The following is a 16,219-nucleotide window of genomic DNA, read 5'->3' as shown; positions in this document are numbered from 1 at the left end:
TAATAACCTATAATGGAGTATCATCTGCAGAAATACAGAATCACTATGCTGTATACCCAAAACTAACATAATATTGTAAATCAACTATATTTCAATCTAAAATTTATTCCCATTATAAAATGCATGAGTCTGTGGCTTTCTCCTTCCACTGTACACACTTTTTTGACCAGGTAGAATGGCCAACATGTTCTTTATGTGCTCTACTTTATCATCGCTTCCAAAGCTTTACCTATATTGTTTCTTTATACTATTGCAAATTTCACCCACTTTTCTAACTTAAATAATAAAAGTAATTAATAATAAAGCCACCAGCTTAACATCTCTTTTTTTCTATAATGTCTAACTCATCCACTTCTGCTCACACTGAACTATGCATTTTCTAAAGTTTAAAAGCATTTCTAAAACCACACAGTGATACTTATCCCAAGCTCTCTTTCAATTGAGCAAATACCACTGTGCATCAACTGTGGTGAATTTAGGATTGTCTCAGTCCTTAGCTCTGTCTTTAAATCTTTGAGGGAGGGACTTTTCTCCTGTACCTTAAGACACTAGACATTATTGGACATGTACATACTTAATTATCATGGACCAATCAGAAATCCTAAATTTATACTGCTCTACTCTGTATGCCAGAACTTAACTGGCAATTTTGACAAATTAAACAAATGGAGGCAGGAATTAACCCTTTTAAAGGCGGCAAAAGACAAAATGGTAAAAAAGATAGGTTCCATCAGAAAGAAAAGAGAAAGGGAATATGGCAAAATGACATCTAAAAACATGTAAAAGTCTGTAACAATAGAATACCCTTGTACAAGAGAAAGTAATAAAATATTGTAATGGAATCAAACTCTAGGAAAGGTAAAATTTTTTAAAATTCCAAGAATCATTTGGAAAGGGAAGTCAGTTCATTTAAAGATGTTATAAAAATCATCCTTGTACTCACTGATATAGAAAACAAATTTATGGTTACCGAAGGTGGGGAGGAGGGATAAACTAGGAGTTTGGGATTAGCAGATACACACTACTATATATAAAATAGATAAACAACAAGGACCTACTGTACAGCACAGGGAACTATATTCAATGTCTTGTAATAAACCATAATAGAAAAGAATATGAAAAAGAATAACAAAACGTTGTAAATCAACTAGACTGAAACATCGTTTTTCCCACTATATAGAGGAGGGAATTTGAAGTAGAGGGAAAATAATCAATGTATCCAGAATCCCCTGGGTGAAAAGGATACCGCCAGCCAGTACGGTATCAGGAACTGTAGTTGTGATGATTACATAGTCTTCATAGGCAGCAGTGATGATTACCCGGAAAACTGAAAAGGCGAGCCCTGGACATACCTGACCCCCAGTACAGGCTGTCCCACTTTTCTTCATCCATTAAAGCCCTTACCCAGGCCCTGTTCCTGGTAAACCAAGGCTCCCTGGAGCAGCGAGCACCTCGGCACCGGTGGCTTCTGATCTGGGTGGACTCTGACTTTGTTCAGCCTCTACACGTACACAAATGGCTCCCACCTCCAGAACAACCTCTTCCCCAAAGCAGACACTGAAACTAAAACATGCTTTGAAAAGCTATTGTTCACTTTATTAAAGCAGGTGTGTGAATATCATTCAATCTGAGGAGAGAAGCAGTTGCAGTATCACAGGAAATGGAGCAAGATCACCAAAAGCAGGAAAGATTAGAAAAGCCTGATTTCCTATACCACAGGCCCCCTGCAGGCTGGCTCTGCGAGTGGGAGCAGAGGGCTCTTTCTTCCCAAACACCGCTTCTAGGCGGAGAGAGACCGCAGAGACGGAGCGGGAAGTGCGTGGGTGAAATCCAACAGCCTGGATTTGAATCTTGGGTCTTCCAGGTCCTAGATGAGGGTACCGGACAAGTTCTGAACCTCACTCACTTCCTCTGAAAATGGGAATCATCGTACTGTCTTACATCATAGGGCGATTGGGAAGAAAAGATGGAAAATCCAGGTAACGTGCTTAGCATAGCATTTGGCTCAAATGAACAATACGCGTGAGTCATCATCAATACCGTTATTACGACAGGCTCATTATTCTAGGAGCCAGTTAACAAAACCCCAAAAATATGCTTCCACTCTTTTGACAGCTGCACCTAACCACAATAAGCCCTAGTATTCAGGGTTGTAAAGCAACTTAACCAGATCCGCTGAAGTTTGCTAAGTGCTTTGACTCTATAAAAGCGTAAATGCAGTGTCATTTCCAATTTGGAGAAATACCAAGAGGGATAAAAATCATTTGAGAATAAAGGTATTGACTCAGGAAGAGTTTAAGAGCCTAACACAAGCTGTGACATTGTACATATGCTTTCTCAGTGCTTATGATTTCTGATTTTGTATTTGTAATATGAGAATGGTTAATCTCCTTTGTTTATCAATGGAGCCTCACTGCCGTTGATCCTTCCAAGACTGTAAGAATATCTGGTTGGTCCTCAAAAAGAAAAGAAGCCTTTGGGTCAATTATAGCCAAATTATTCTGATGAGTGCTACATGATCTAAGCTTGCTATAAACACAGACATCTAGGAGAAAGAGAGAAACGTGTAAGAAAATGGCTCCCGGTGAGAGAAAAGAGAGTTACTCATGTAGATCTGATTCTCATGCCTGCCAGAGTGATGTGTTGGCAAATTTTGTCCTCACGAGGGCCCCAGGGAAGAGAAAAATTAATTGATTCTCTCCCAGGGCAGGTCCCATCTTCTCTTGGAATTTTGGAGGGAGAGAGTACCTGCTTACCTAAAAAGAAAAGCCAGCTGGTATTTTAGCAATAGATCCCTTGCCTGTTTTCTTCTTCACTCTATCCCCAGGCTCACTTTGCCATTGAGGACTGTACATGTATTAGGACCTCTCGCTCAACTCACATTTATCTAGCATGAGTCAGCTACTAACTACACATGGAAAGAACGGGAAACAGCAACTGCTTCTGTGTCTGTGAGTTCCTTCCAGTCTCACCTGACTCGTGCCTGCTCTCCCTCTCTTTCGGCCCTGGACCCAGTTCCAGTGCCATGTTCATGGGCCAGCTCTTGGGTTGGTCCTCTCTTTGCATTTTCATCTTCACCTGCCCTGTCCCCGACCTCCACCTCTTCTCACACTCCTGCACCCTCCTGCTCTGTTTCTCCCTCCCTGTTCAGTTCTTGCTCCCCAGAAATGAGCCTCATTCACTCAGCCACAGAGAAGGCTTTCTTGTCAACTGGTCCCTGGGCAGCTAAAGCTTGATTCGCAGGACCACTCTCGTCTGATTCCAGCCTCTCGGAGAGAGCCACTGAGTGACCTTGACCTCGTCACCCAGGATCTTTTCAAGACCTTCACAGAAATATGATATGAAAATCCTTCCAACACTTGTGAGTCTTCTATTATTCCCAATAACACTCATTCATAAAAAGGTGTAATTTTTTTAAAAGAACTTGATCAAGATGCTGAGAGATACATCTGCATTAACCAGTCCTGAGAGTTAGCTCAATTAAACCTTCTTAATTAACTCAGAGAACAATAACAACTATTATTCTGACTCAGAGCAAGGTTTGCCATGCTTGCACAGGGCATATGTGATTCCTGGGCCCTGCACAGATCTACAGAACCAGAACTTCTGGGGGCGGGGGACCTGGGAGCAAGCATTCCAGCTGTTTGCCCATGAGGCATACTTAGAAAGCACTTCTTGAAGGAATTTTACAAACTTTTCCATACTCTACTCTTAAAAATGTGGTTTTTACTCACAGGTAAAAACCTGTGAGTAAAAGTTTCTCTTAGCAAGTGGCAGGTATTCTTAGCAAGTGAGGAAAGGAACCCAGGTTAAAAAAAGAGAGAGAGAGAGAGAGAGATACTTACATTCACAATTCTTACTTTTCATCAATTATACCAAAAATTTGAAAACCAAAGTATACTCCCAAAATACAAAATGTAATGTGATAATTTTAGTAGTATAAAAGTTTTATTTTAATAGTTATGAATGTTAATGTGTTTTAGAGAAAGCAAGTAGGTCATTAAACCCATGATTTTATGGATAATATTGCTTAAAAAAAAGACAGGTTTTAAAAATAAGGCAGTGTGGGAGTTGATTTAAGAAAAAAATCAAGTAAGTAATAGCACAGGAGGCATAAGGATGTGACAAAGTGTGAAGGCGGTACTCAAATATGTAAAGTTCAAGAAGCACAGAGGAGTTAACAAGTACAGCTTTTTCCTACAAACAGGAGAAAGAAGAACTGGTTTACAAGGGTGGGTAGGTACATAAGCTTAGATTAAAACAAGACAAAACAAAACACTAGTATACTAGAAAAAACACTGAAATAAAGTCAGAAAAGCCAAGTCAGCATACTGGTTATACCATCCATGACCTGTGTGAACGGAGGCCAGCCACCAGCATCGCTGAGAATTAGCTCCTTAATCTTGAGTGATTCCTTGAAAAAGTATCTGATTCTGATTCCTGAGTTTTCCTTCCTTCCTTCTTTCTTTCCTTTCCTCCATTTCTTCCTTCCTTCTCCTTTTGGAGAAGTTGCTTGTAACTGAGAGGCAAAATCCCTTTTCACATCCGCAGCTCCTGTTCCGTTCTCTATATTTTTGCCATAAAGGTTTGTCATGCATTTCCCTGAAGTCAGCTCTCTATATTACCGGTACCAATCCTTGGGGGTCTTTGGGGAATGAGTTTTCTATAAGAATGTAAATTAATTTATTAACTAGAATGCTATAGATTGCCTTAGAGGGCCTCGGCATGGGAATGGCTGCATATTTTCAAAGGATTATGATTCTGCTCTGCTCATAAAATCCTCCCAAAGAGCTCTGGGGAGCCAGCTGAGTCCTCTCTCATTAGAACCTAACAAGATTCCTTCTCAAGGAGTTGCATGGGGTCTCCTAGACCAGCTGAAGAACAGAAGGGTCTAGGCAGCAGCCTGCTCCATCCCAGTGCCTTAGCGCTTTGAGAAAAGAGAAACCTGGGCCGAATCCCTGCTCGTCTCACTGCCAACTTAGGAAAACATGTCTTATTTTCAGGATCTCCCAAGTTAACAGCATCTTTTCTGAGCCTTCTGGGTGATGTGACTTGAGTTGTTTTCTGAGACAATAAAGTCCATCTGTCTTTCTATCCACAGCCCACTTGCCCTCATAGACAACAGCCCCGGCTTCTTGCCAAACAGCCTGCCTTTATCCTGGTGAGGGGGACATTTGGAAACAAGCACTGACCAGCCTGGCTAGACGTGTCTTTTTTTTTTCAGTCTGATCAGAAGAAGGTGGTACACGAGAGCCTCCAAGCCTAGCAGGCGGACTTTCTCAGCTGCCGCCTCACACAATATCCCAGCTTGGCTGCATCTCTGCTGTATGAACTCGGGCGGGGGGGCGAGTGTGAATGGCTCAGCATCTGATAGGAATTTATCACCCACCGGCTGCTGGTTGGGCAGGGGATAAAGCAAGGGGAAGGGGGCTGTGAGTGTTTAATGCACACTGCCACAACCCAACAGTTTTCCCTAAAGAGCCTCTTCCCAATATAAAAGGACAGGGTCAAAAGTAAGTTGACCCCGGACAGAATGTACAATTATTAGAAGAGAACTGTGCAGGAACAGCTGCTGGGACCCCACTGGTTCCGCATCAGGCTTCCAAGAGTCAGAATATGAATAATCAACTCAAGGGTGTTTTCTCCACCCCTCCTCACCCCCACCACCTCCCCCAGCCTTGTCCTCCTGTTTTGGGCAAGTCCTATTGCGTTTCTACAGGAAGAAGCATAGCCCTCCCTAGCAGCTGCAATAATTGTGTCCCTATTGTGATGAAGACCTCCTCCTGGCCACCCCCCTACAAGTGGCCATTGTCAGCGTGGAGTCAGTGATTACACGCTCCGCCTGATGCTTTGGGGGACCCAGCTGCCTAAGTGCTGACACACGAGTGTGCGGAAGGCCAGGGAGGGGACCGGTGGAGGTGGAGGCAAGAGGTGGGGGGAGCCCACGGCTGTGAGATGGGATTCTGACATACCAGACCTTTTGCATAAGTCAAGCCCAGAACAAATGAGGCTTTATCAGGCCCCAGTGATGAGGGGGTCTCATCTCCCTTTGAAGTGGAGCAGAGCATGGGGCCTAGCAGCTTTTCCTCCTTTGGACCAAGCAAACATCCTGCTTTTGATACGCTGCATGCTCATTATCTCTGCCCCATTTAATGATTTTTGATTGAAGGGTGGCGGCTGGGACGCCGAGAAGATCGTTAGAGAGGCTCCATCCAGCCAAGCCCGCAAGAAAGGCTTTCCTTGTGCCCGGGCGTAAATTCGGAATTTCTTAACAGTATGCGCTTGTTCTTAGAGGCAGATAAGGGCAGAGCGTGAAATTCTTAATTAAGCAATAAATAGAGAGTGGGGTGTCAGCAGATGTAGCCGGTAGCCATGGCAACGGGAATCACATGGGCAAGAGAGCTGAGACTAGATGTAGGCCTCGGGCCTGGGCCTGACTGACAGCTGAAGAATCCTACAAAGCTTGTAAACCAGATTAATTAGCTGACTAATTATTTCATAGCGTGAATGTAACTAAAAAATAAAAATAGTTCACCACGAACTAAAACATCCCTGGGAAAAAAACAACAGGGACAGAGGCAGTGGGAAACTGGCTGTGTAAGTCAGAGACAGGAGTAGAGTGAATCCGATCACAGAGACTGAAAAATGGGCTCTCTGGATTTGACTCCAAGTTTGACAATATGAAGGAACGCTTGTTTTACAGTCAGACCTGTTCGCAAGCATGGTGTAGAAGTTGCAGTTCACCACTGCCGTTCATGATACTTTATCACACCAAATATTTCCCCTCCGGGATCCTACCACATAGAACCAATCTCCTTAAGAAAGATTCTTAAATGAGCAAGGTTATCTTATTCTGTGGGTAACAACTGCTTAAGTGATATTAAGTTTCAATCAGGGGGCCCATATATCATATACGCCATGTTATCATGAATCTGTTATCTTACAAAAGCTAGTCAAGGAAAGTAGAATGAGACTCTTTCAGACAAGTTATGACAGGTATATGGAATTCAAGGCACCTGAGATTGACCACCTTCCAGGAAAAAAGAAACATTCTAGAGAAATAATCTACTGAGAAAATGTGTAATAAAATAACATGGCATGCTAATCACACTTGAAGATGTTTGGGTGTTTTGTACCACAATTCCAAGAGATAAGTAAGTATTCTTAACCTCCTTGTATAGATGCAGCCATGGAGGCATGGAGAATTTATAATTCCATGCCCCAGGTAAAACAGCCAGCCAGCCACTGATTAAAACCCGAAGCCCTAAACTCTGGCCGTGAGCTTTCCAAATAAGCTGCATTCTGTAAAGACATTGCTGAACAAAGACAAAACTTGCCTTGGTAAAGAAGAGAAAGGCAAGAGTCAAAAAATATTATATGTGCGGGACTTTTTTCTTTGTCATGGGGACCAGTGAGAAGTTTTCTCCTGCACCACTGCCTGGCACCCCCCACCCTTGTGGGTCAGTGGCCCATGATTCTTGAGTGGGCAGCACACTCTAGTGGAGAGAGTCACAGCCAGGAGCCAGAATGCCTGGGTTCTGCTCTCTGCCATTCTCGGCTGGGTCAAAGACAAGTCAGGCATCTTAAATCACACAGCAAGGAGCTAAATGGAGGAAATGAAGATAATTGTGATTTTTTTAAAACTTCCTCTCTGGGGGGATGTGGTAGGGCTGCACACAAACAATACAAAAGACGGTCTGCTTAGAAGTGGTCAAGGAATGAGTGAAAGCCAGCCAACTGTCAGTGCAGCAAGACTCCAGATGGAAGGCCAGCAGGGAAAGGGGCAGTGTCCCCCCAGCCATGCCCACCCCCCAAAGCCTGACAGGAAACTCGGTGGACCTGGAGGAGGGTCAAGCAGTTTCCCTATAATAAAACGAACCTTCTGTATACACAACCTCCCCCTGCGTTTTTTGTTTTGTTTTGTTTTTTTCATTGCAGGAATATGTCCACATAGACTGTGAGGGCTTCTCTTCTTGGATTAAATGTACTTTATGTAAATTATCCCAATCACAGAGACCTATAAAGCCCCATGGTCCAAAGAAAACAATTAAGTGAAAGTAACAAACTAATCAATATGTAACTGAACTCTACTGCTTGGAGGCTTTTTGAGGGGTCAGCCACAGCTACCTCACTGCTGTTGGGCTGTTGGGTCTACGGACACCATGGTAGCCTCCTCATCAACTTCCTAGTGGTGGTGCAGACTTTACACAGAAGACATCCAAAGTCATACCTGATCCACACAACCCAATGTAGCTGCGTGGGACAACACCACGGAAGACCAGTGTGAGCCTCAGTTCCTCCTGAAACCTCAAGTCCTCACTGTGCCAGCCCAGGAATGGGAACAGGCCTGGCTCTCGCCACCTACCTACTCCATTCAGACAGAGGATGGCGGAAGCACAGATGGCCATGAAAGCCGCTACTTGGAGGACCAGGAATCCTCTCCAAGGAGTCCGGGTATCCGACTTGCAACCCTCTGTGACCTCCTGTTCCTTGTCCAACTCATATTATTCAAAAGTGGAGATACCAAGGTATTCTGATACAAAGACTCTTTAATTAGTAAAAGCCATCTGCCTAATAAAAATGGCTTATACTGAAATATTCATCTAAGTCCTATATATGTATATATATAATACAGATGCACATCTACATAAAATATATATATACTTATACAGATATGCATTTATACCATATGTGTAAATATAGTATAATACTATAACTTGCTGTTAATTCAATAAATAATGGGGGGGAAGAAAATCTTTAGCTGCACGACTTGATTTTGTTTTCTTTATGCCACAAATGTTCCTTTATCATGCTTGGTTTATGCGACTGTTCAAATTAGTTTACAGTTCATGAACAAATCTGATCAATGGACAAGACAGGCTCCTCAGAAGCATGCTAACTAATAAAACAAGAGCAATTTGAAACTAAAATTTTGTTTCAGAATATACAGCAAATGAATAGCCGTAGTTAAAGTTAATGGCAACTACCTGCTCTTACCTAATGGCTGTATGTGACTCTAGTGGTAAAACAGTCTCAGGGTTCTCTGTCCATCCTGATTTTTTATAGTTTTAGGTTATATTTATGGATGAATCAAATCTGGAATAAAATGTGAATGGTACAATTCAGTGCAAATAAAATAGAGAGTAATCCATTTGGCCAAGACTTTTTAAAAGCCCGGGAATCACCATCCTCTCCTCTCTGGTGCTATTAAAATGTAATCGCCCCAGGGCTCAAGTGTAATCAGACCCAGTTGACAAACGGCTATAGGCACCAGTGAGAGGGACAAAGAACTCAGGGCGCCTACCAGCTCCCCAAACCCTTAAGGCCAAGTCTGGCTTGTGGCAGAGACTGGGACTTGCCATGCTTGACATGGCCCTGATTTCAACCAGGATCTAGTAAGACCAATTCATAACAAAATTGTCCTTTTAGAGACTCATTTTGTCAGATTCTCCTTCTTAGAGACCACACTGAGCTAAGGTTGGTAGAAGCGGACACCATGTACTCAGAGTGACCAATGCTGAAATAATATGGAAAAGAAATATGAGATTTCAGGAAGTCAAATATGAGATTTCAGGAAGTCCAGGAAGTCAAAAGAAATGTATGGCCCTGACCCACACATTGGGCTCCCGTGAAACATGCACAATAAGAAGGTAAGGAAATCCTTTTGGCCCCTGTTACTCTGCAATCACTGTAGGGTTTCTGGTTCTATAAAATGAGGCTCCTGGACCCTTCACCCTGATGCTGCCTCTGACACAAGACAAGACAGCCCATCCCCCAGTCCTCAGATAGCCTTCCCTGCATCTCATTTTTCTGACCTCAGATTTCCTTCCAAGGCTTCTCACCTTCCACATTGACTACACTCTTCATCCTGCCTCTCTGTACCTTTGCTGTTCCTTGTATCTGTGATCACAACCAGCCATCCTGTCTTTACATGTGCAGTTGACTTTTCTACAAATGCAACATGGCCTTAACATGAATGAAAAATATGAATAGCAGTCAAAGTTTATTAAGCACTTGCTCTGGGTTAGACCCTCTGCTAAAGAATTTTACATGTTATCCTTGATTTAATTTCCTATCCTTTAGATAGGTCCTTTTATTATCCCATTTTACAGATAAGGAGGCTGAGGCTTAGAAAGGATACCTGCACGATGTCCCATAGCTAGTAGGTGCTAGAGCTGGGATTCAAATGCAGGCAGTCTGATTCAGAGCCCAGCCACTTAACCATAACATGCAGCGGTCTCTTTCAGCTCCTCATCACTTCACAGCACCAATGTTTGGTATTCCAAAGGGAATAGTGGTTTCTGACTATGTGCTCAACATGCTCATCCAATTATACTTACCCAGATAGGTGAGTTGTCTCAACTGGCTGTGGAAGAACCAGTCACAGCCTTGGTCCCGACCAGGTGATGGAAGAGACGGAAGGGACCGCCCCACTTGACTCCCGCACCTTATGAGGATGTCAGGGTAAGGCCACAGGTCTGTGTGCACCAGCAGCAGGTAATTCCCAGGAGCAAAGTTCTCAAATATCGCTGAGTACTTGAAGTGAGAGAAAAGTACAGAAGTGCTCATTGAGTGAGGAAGACTCTTCCCAGAAGAAGAGTTACAAAGAACTCAGATGGAGTGGTTTAGAAACAGGACTGTTCACGCCGGCTACTTTTCTTGTGGGAAATGGGCTTACTTAAATCTACTCCATCATAAATTCATAACTAAAGCTACAAAATCATACAGTGTGAGGACTGAAAGCTGTAAGGTTCTTCTTGTTTAACAATCTCAATTAACAGAGGAGAAAACCAAAGTTCAGACAAGCGAAGTAACTCGTCCCAGGTCAAACAGCAAGAAGAGACAGAGACACATGTAGAATTCCTGTCCAGTTTTCCCCAAGAATCAAACAGGCAGGCAATGATAGGAGTGCCATCCATTTATAAGAGTAACAGCTAACACGGTTGAGCATTGGCTCAGGTATCATTCATATCAAGGCATCCAACCCTTGAAAGACTCTGGGGATTGTGACTAGTATTGCCTCCATTTTATAGACGAAGACACTGAGGCAGGTGGAGGTTCAGTAACTCTCCCTACATCACAAAGCAGGACAGTGCTGATCTGGGACAGAGACCCACGTGTCCACCTCCAGAGTCACCATTCTACTGCCTTCACCTTCCCAGAATGTTCTCACAGGAAGCTCAGGGGAAGGGGAGAGAGGTGTACATTCTTCCTGAGAGCTGTGGTGAGGGGATCAAATGGATTCTGCTTTGAATTCTTCAGATCTATGGCACACCTGCTTCCAGCTCCCTAAGACCTGCTCTTATGACCTTTAGGGAGAATGCGTGTGATGAGACGGGAAGAAAGAAATGTGTTAAAAGGAATAAAAGAAGCTTGAGGAAATCCACTGGATTGATTTTTCTGCAGAAAATGCACCTATTTTTCTTATGGTTTTTCCTACCTTCCCTCCCCCTAACCATCTGACTCCTTCAACTCAATCCAAACGAAAGGCTAGTGCCTTTCGTTTTCAAGTGCAAGTTAATCTTTGACCACAAGGTGGCAGTGTGCAATGTAAAAAAATGCCTTGTGAAGCTATTATCTCTCGGCTACAAACGCTTCCCTGGGGTAAGTTGGTTCTTAACCCATAATATATAAGACTACAATTCTATAGGATGCTTAGAAGCTGTTTTTCATTGTATTAATAAAGTTAAAATTTCAGGCAGAACCATTCTGTGTTCAAGGTGAGGTTTAAAGGGATTCTAAAATTTTCAAGTTTAAGATAAAAGACAATCATACCTCAAATTCAGGTTACATTCATCTGGTCAAAATGCTGCTGCAGTTTTCTTGATCAGCACCAGAAGATGCTAATACCTGCAAACTACTGCGTCACAGAAGGAAAGATGGGAACCCCTGGGGAATGGAATCTACCATCAAGTGGATGCCGGGGGTTACCTGCAGAGAGCTGCTGGTCCAAGGGCTCTCAAATCGCAGTGAGTAGGTCTCTTGATCCAAGAGCAGCGCCATCCAGCCATAAGGGTTGGACAGTGTGTCATGCACATAACTGACAGTGGTTGCCTTATTTCTGCTGTCCGTTATGGTTAAATCATAAGAAACTTTTGGGGCATTGGCTCTAGAGTGATTTAAAAAGAAAAAAAGCAGGTGGTAAGTTTTTTGTCCATCCTGGATCTAAGGCACTCCTCTCCCATCAGCTATAATTCATCTATTTTCTCCATGTACGTCTCTCGTCCCAGTGTCTATAGAGGTTTTAGCGGTCATGGTGTGTGTCAAAAAGCCCAGTGGGAAGGTGTCACTGGACCATTTGTGCATCACACTGACCTGTAACACTCAGATCTTAGGCCACTAATCAATGCCATCTTAATGAGTTCATATGGGCCAGGACTATATACTATTATTTTAAAGAAATGTCCAAGGTCAGAATATTGCCATAGCCCGGGTTTATCAGCAGCAGCATGCGTATTACACAGTCACTAGTTATCCCTCTGGGGAGCAGTGGCTGAAGCCCAGAACCTCAGAGCCTACCTCCAATGGCCCAGCAGGAACAGCCTCAGTAAGCTTCCCCAGAACGCAGAGGGCCCTGGGTCCTCTCCTGTGGGCTTACACGATGCCCAGGGCTCACTCAGTGCCAGTGGGTTTGCGTTCTTGCTTGTTAACAAGGAATGCGACATCCTGAAGCTAGAGACATTTTGTCTTTTCTGGTGTCCTGCCCCTTGGCACTGGGCCCTGCACATTATGGGCACTCAAACCATGTTTGTTACACAAACGAAGCCTGCATGGAGGAGCTCTTCCCAAAAGTGATGCCAACTTCCCAATGTATAGAAAGGGTTTCTAGAAGAACAGCATTTTACCAAGTGAGGAAACTGAGACAGAGTATGGTAAAAGTAGTATGTGAACATCACAGGCAGAGCTAGAAAGTTTTAAATTTCTACAAAGTATTCTATGCAGCCCATTCCAGAAAGTGATTTTTAAGACTTCACTAGAAGATAAATAGATTTTGCCACCTGCTTAGACCCTAAAAGAAAAAGTGGACAGAAAAAAAATAAAGCAAAAGCTAAAAAAAATCAACACCCATTACGACCTTCCTTCCCCTTCTGGTTTAGTTTTGATGAGAATCTTTAACTGTGGCATGTTGCTACAGGAAGATAATTAAATTCTCAAAGTAAAGGGAAATGAGACAAAGGAGGACGTTGGGTTTTCAAAGTGAAGGGGTGATGTGAGCACATCGAAAGCCAATTTACAATCTAGTGGCATATTATAGAGAGGAGACTGGTTTTAGTGTTAAATGCTTGGGCACCATTGTCAAATGGGTGTAAACTGCAAGTCTATATCTGCGTGCACTAGATGTATGAATTTGGGGGACCCACTGACCCTCTTTACGCTTTAATTTCCTTTTTTTTTTTTAGTGGAGACAACAACAGTATGTATCTCCTATAGCAACTGTGAAACTTAAAGTCATAATCTATGTGAAGTATTCAGTAACCATCACTAAGCCCAATAAGTCTACCTATAGCTCATTTAAGAAAGAACCTCAGATGTGCCTGGTTTGCCACGCTGTCTACTTATTTTACTGTCTAGAGTTTATCCAGGATATTTGGTCATTTAAAAACACACTCAAAACCTTTCATGGTGCAGAGCTGTAGCCCTGGCAATGTAGCACCTGATACATATTTCTTGTAAGATTAAATGTGTTTGTTTCATCCATTAATAAGTAAAATGAAAGGGATAAAGAATGCTCAGGGCATTTGGAATAAAAGAACTACTCTTTCCCAGATGTTCCTACGTAGCATTCACCAAACCTTTAGAAATCTTGGAGTAGGGGGGCCTCTTCCTCTCTTTGGGCCTGGGATATGGAGGGCTTTTTTGCATGTATATCAAGATTTAAATTGGAACTTAAGTAAATCCTGGACTCACATTCTTAGAATCAGAGTGGATATGAAGGGTCATCTGTTCTAACATCCGATCTACTGTGGAAATTCCCTCCATATTTTATCTTGTTCCTTCTTCCAGCTTTGGGGAGTTCACATCCTCAAATTCCTCCTCCATTTATGAAAGTTATTTGTAAATTTTAATTTTAGACAAGCTTGAGAAAGCTTAATTTTCTCCCTTGTATTTTCTAGCCCTTTCTCCTCAATCGCTATGGCTTTCTCTTACCCTGACTGAGTCCCAGGGTCCCAGGGTCCCAGGGTCCCAGGAGATCAGCCAGCACAATTTGGCCCAACTAATATATTTACTAAGTGAAGATAGGTTGCTGGGAAATATATGTAAAACAAATGTGATAAGAAGAGATAAGTTGAAATACCAAAGAGGCAAATGAGTTAGCCGCAGCAAGTACCAAGGTCAATACATCAGGTGGGATTCCCCACAGTCCAGAAAATGATTCCGAAAATTTCAGGTTCTGAAAGAGCAGCCCTTCAGCTTTCACAGAGACATATGGGCTCTGGAAAATGAATCACAGGACTGAATTCCAAGAAAGACTCACTGATAAATCAGAATTTCCATTTAGTAATTCGCAATGAGAAATAAAACTGCCTTTCACATAGTGGGTATTCAACAAATGTTTGCTGAATGAATAAATGAGTGTTGAATGGACTAGAACACCCTAACTGGCTATTTAGTGATGTTTGGTCCCAGGGAAGTCTACCCAGAAAACCACATGAGTGTCAGGAGATTTCTTGTAAACTTACTTATCGAAGGAGATAAGCAATTGATCGTAAGTTATCAGATCCTGATACAGTCAACCCCATTATCAGTAAGATATTCACCCAAAGGACTTACACACTTAAGTTTAGTGGTCAGAAAACCTCTCCTGGACATACACAAGCAATCTGCACTAACAGTGGGCCCTGGTTTAGTAAAATGCTAAGATTTCCTTATGAACTTAGATTTCTTCTATCCTAGTTGAGTGCTCTCAATTGAACCACTTTTACATTAGGGTTTTGGGGTGTTTTTTTTTAACTATAGGCCAAAAGAATTCTATTTGTTGAAATGCATCCATCTGTTCACAACTAATCACTCCAACCTGTATTTTGTCACTTACTTTGCCTGACCATCCTATATTTTATCACTCTTTTCTTAAGAGATAATGCATATTTCCAGAAATTCTTCTTCATTCCAGCAATGTGGCCCCAGGAATTCTCCCTGGTCACTTGGACTAGACTTAAATTATTTCTCAGATTTCTATCAGCATCACATTTATAAGTCAGTTTTAAGATCTAATTTCTCCTGATTCTGTTTCTATAGATTGTAATTTCACTTACTGAAGGAGCCATTTTTCAGGCCATACTCCCCAGTTTCAGAAGGCCCCCCTATAAACATGACCCTGTTTTCAAATATTGTAAAACCACTAAATGCTAACATTAATTCAGTTCTATTAATCTTTGGGACTTTTCCACCTTCTTTTTTTTTTTTTTTTTGCGGTATGTGGGCCTCTCACTGCTGTGGCCTCTCCCGTTGCAGAGCACAGGCTCCGGACGCGCAGGCTCAACGGCCATGGCTCACGGGCCCAGCCGCTCCGCGGCATGTGGGATCTTCCCGGACCGGGGCACGAACCCGCATCCCCTGCATCGGCAGGCAGACTCTCAACCACTGCGCCACCAGGGAAGCCCTGCACCTTCTTTTTGATGCCCTTCTTCCAACAGTATCCAGTAATCTGATACTAACTTGGTCAACCAGAGACCCAACCATAGTGCACTGTGATCCTAAACCATCCTTTCCTCTACCTTTTCCTCATTCACTGCCCGACCCTACCAAGCCGCCCCATACATCTTGACCAAGGTTTATGTGGAATGCAATTTCACAGGCACTCGAGGGCAGCATGAGCTTTCTTTAGGGAAATACAGGTAGAGGAGGAGGTTATCAAATATTCCTTTATCACAGTCGGTAGTGGAAAGGATCGTATTGTGCATTCTGAAAAGCAAATCAAAATGTGAAAGACCCATCTCCCAGTAGGCAAGATGCCTTTTGTTGACCATCACCCCAAGGGCCAAAAATTCTAGGTCAAATCAGCTCCCATCCTTCTAGGACAAATGCCAGCAGTGACAGTGGTGAGCTCTTCTGAAAAGCACCCAAAGAACATCAAGAGTAGAAGAATACCGTGAAGAGAATTTACCAACCATGATTACTACAATTTTCGCTTGCCCTAAATAGCCACCAATCTCCCTCTCTTTACTGTTAATGAAGCAAAGGAGCACACAAGTATTTCTAATTTGGAGAAGCCAAGGGA

General features: G+C 42.8%; 1 protein-coding gene across 1 annotated transcript in view; it reads right to left on the bottom strand.

Moving 5' to 3' along the window:
* PKHD1 (PKHD1 ciliary IPT domain containing fibrocystin/polyductin) overlaps positions 1-16,219 on the bottom strand; it is a 425,169-nt gene that overhangs the window by 192,603 nt on the left and 216,347 nt on the right. The window contains exons 48-49 of the mRNA XM_089918628.1: positions 11,932-12,109; positions 10,341-10,536 (exon numbers count right to left, since the gene is read on the bottom strand). Coding sequence (XP_089774754.1) covers positions 10,341-10,536; positions 11,932-12,109 — 374 coding nt within the window. The remainder of the gene's footprint in view (positions 1-10,340; positions 10,537-11,931; positions 12,110-16,219) is intronic.

This window comes from Delphinapterus leucas, chromosome 10 (genome assembly GCF_059928025.1).
Source record: "Delphinapterus leucas isolate spDelLeu-1000000601 "Yukka" chromosome 10, BTC_Dleu_Yukka2, whole genome shotgun sequence".
In the NCBI taxonomy this organism is placed as follows: domain Eukaryota; kingdom Metazoa; phylum Chordata; class Mammalia; order Artiodactyla; family Monodontidae; genus Delphinapterus; species Delphinapterus leucas.
The sequence above is the reverse complement of the archived record's forward strand: the minus strand, read 5'-3'. Positions and strand labels throughout refer to the sequence as shown.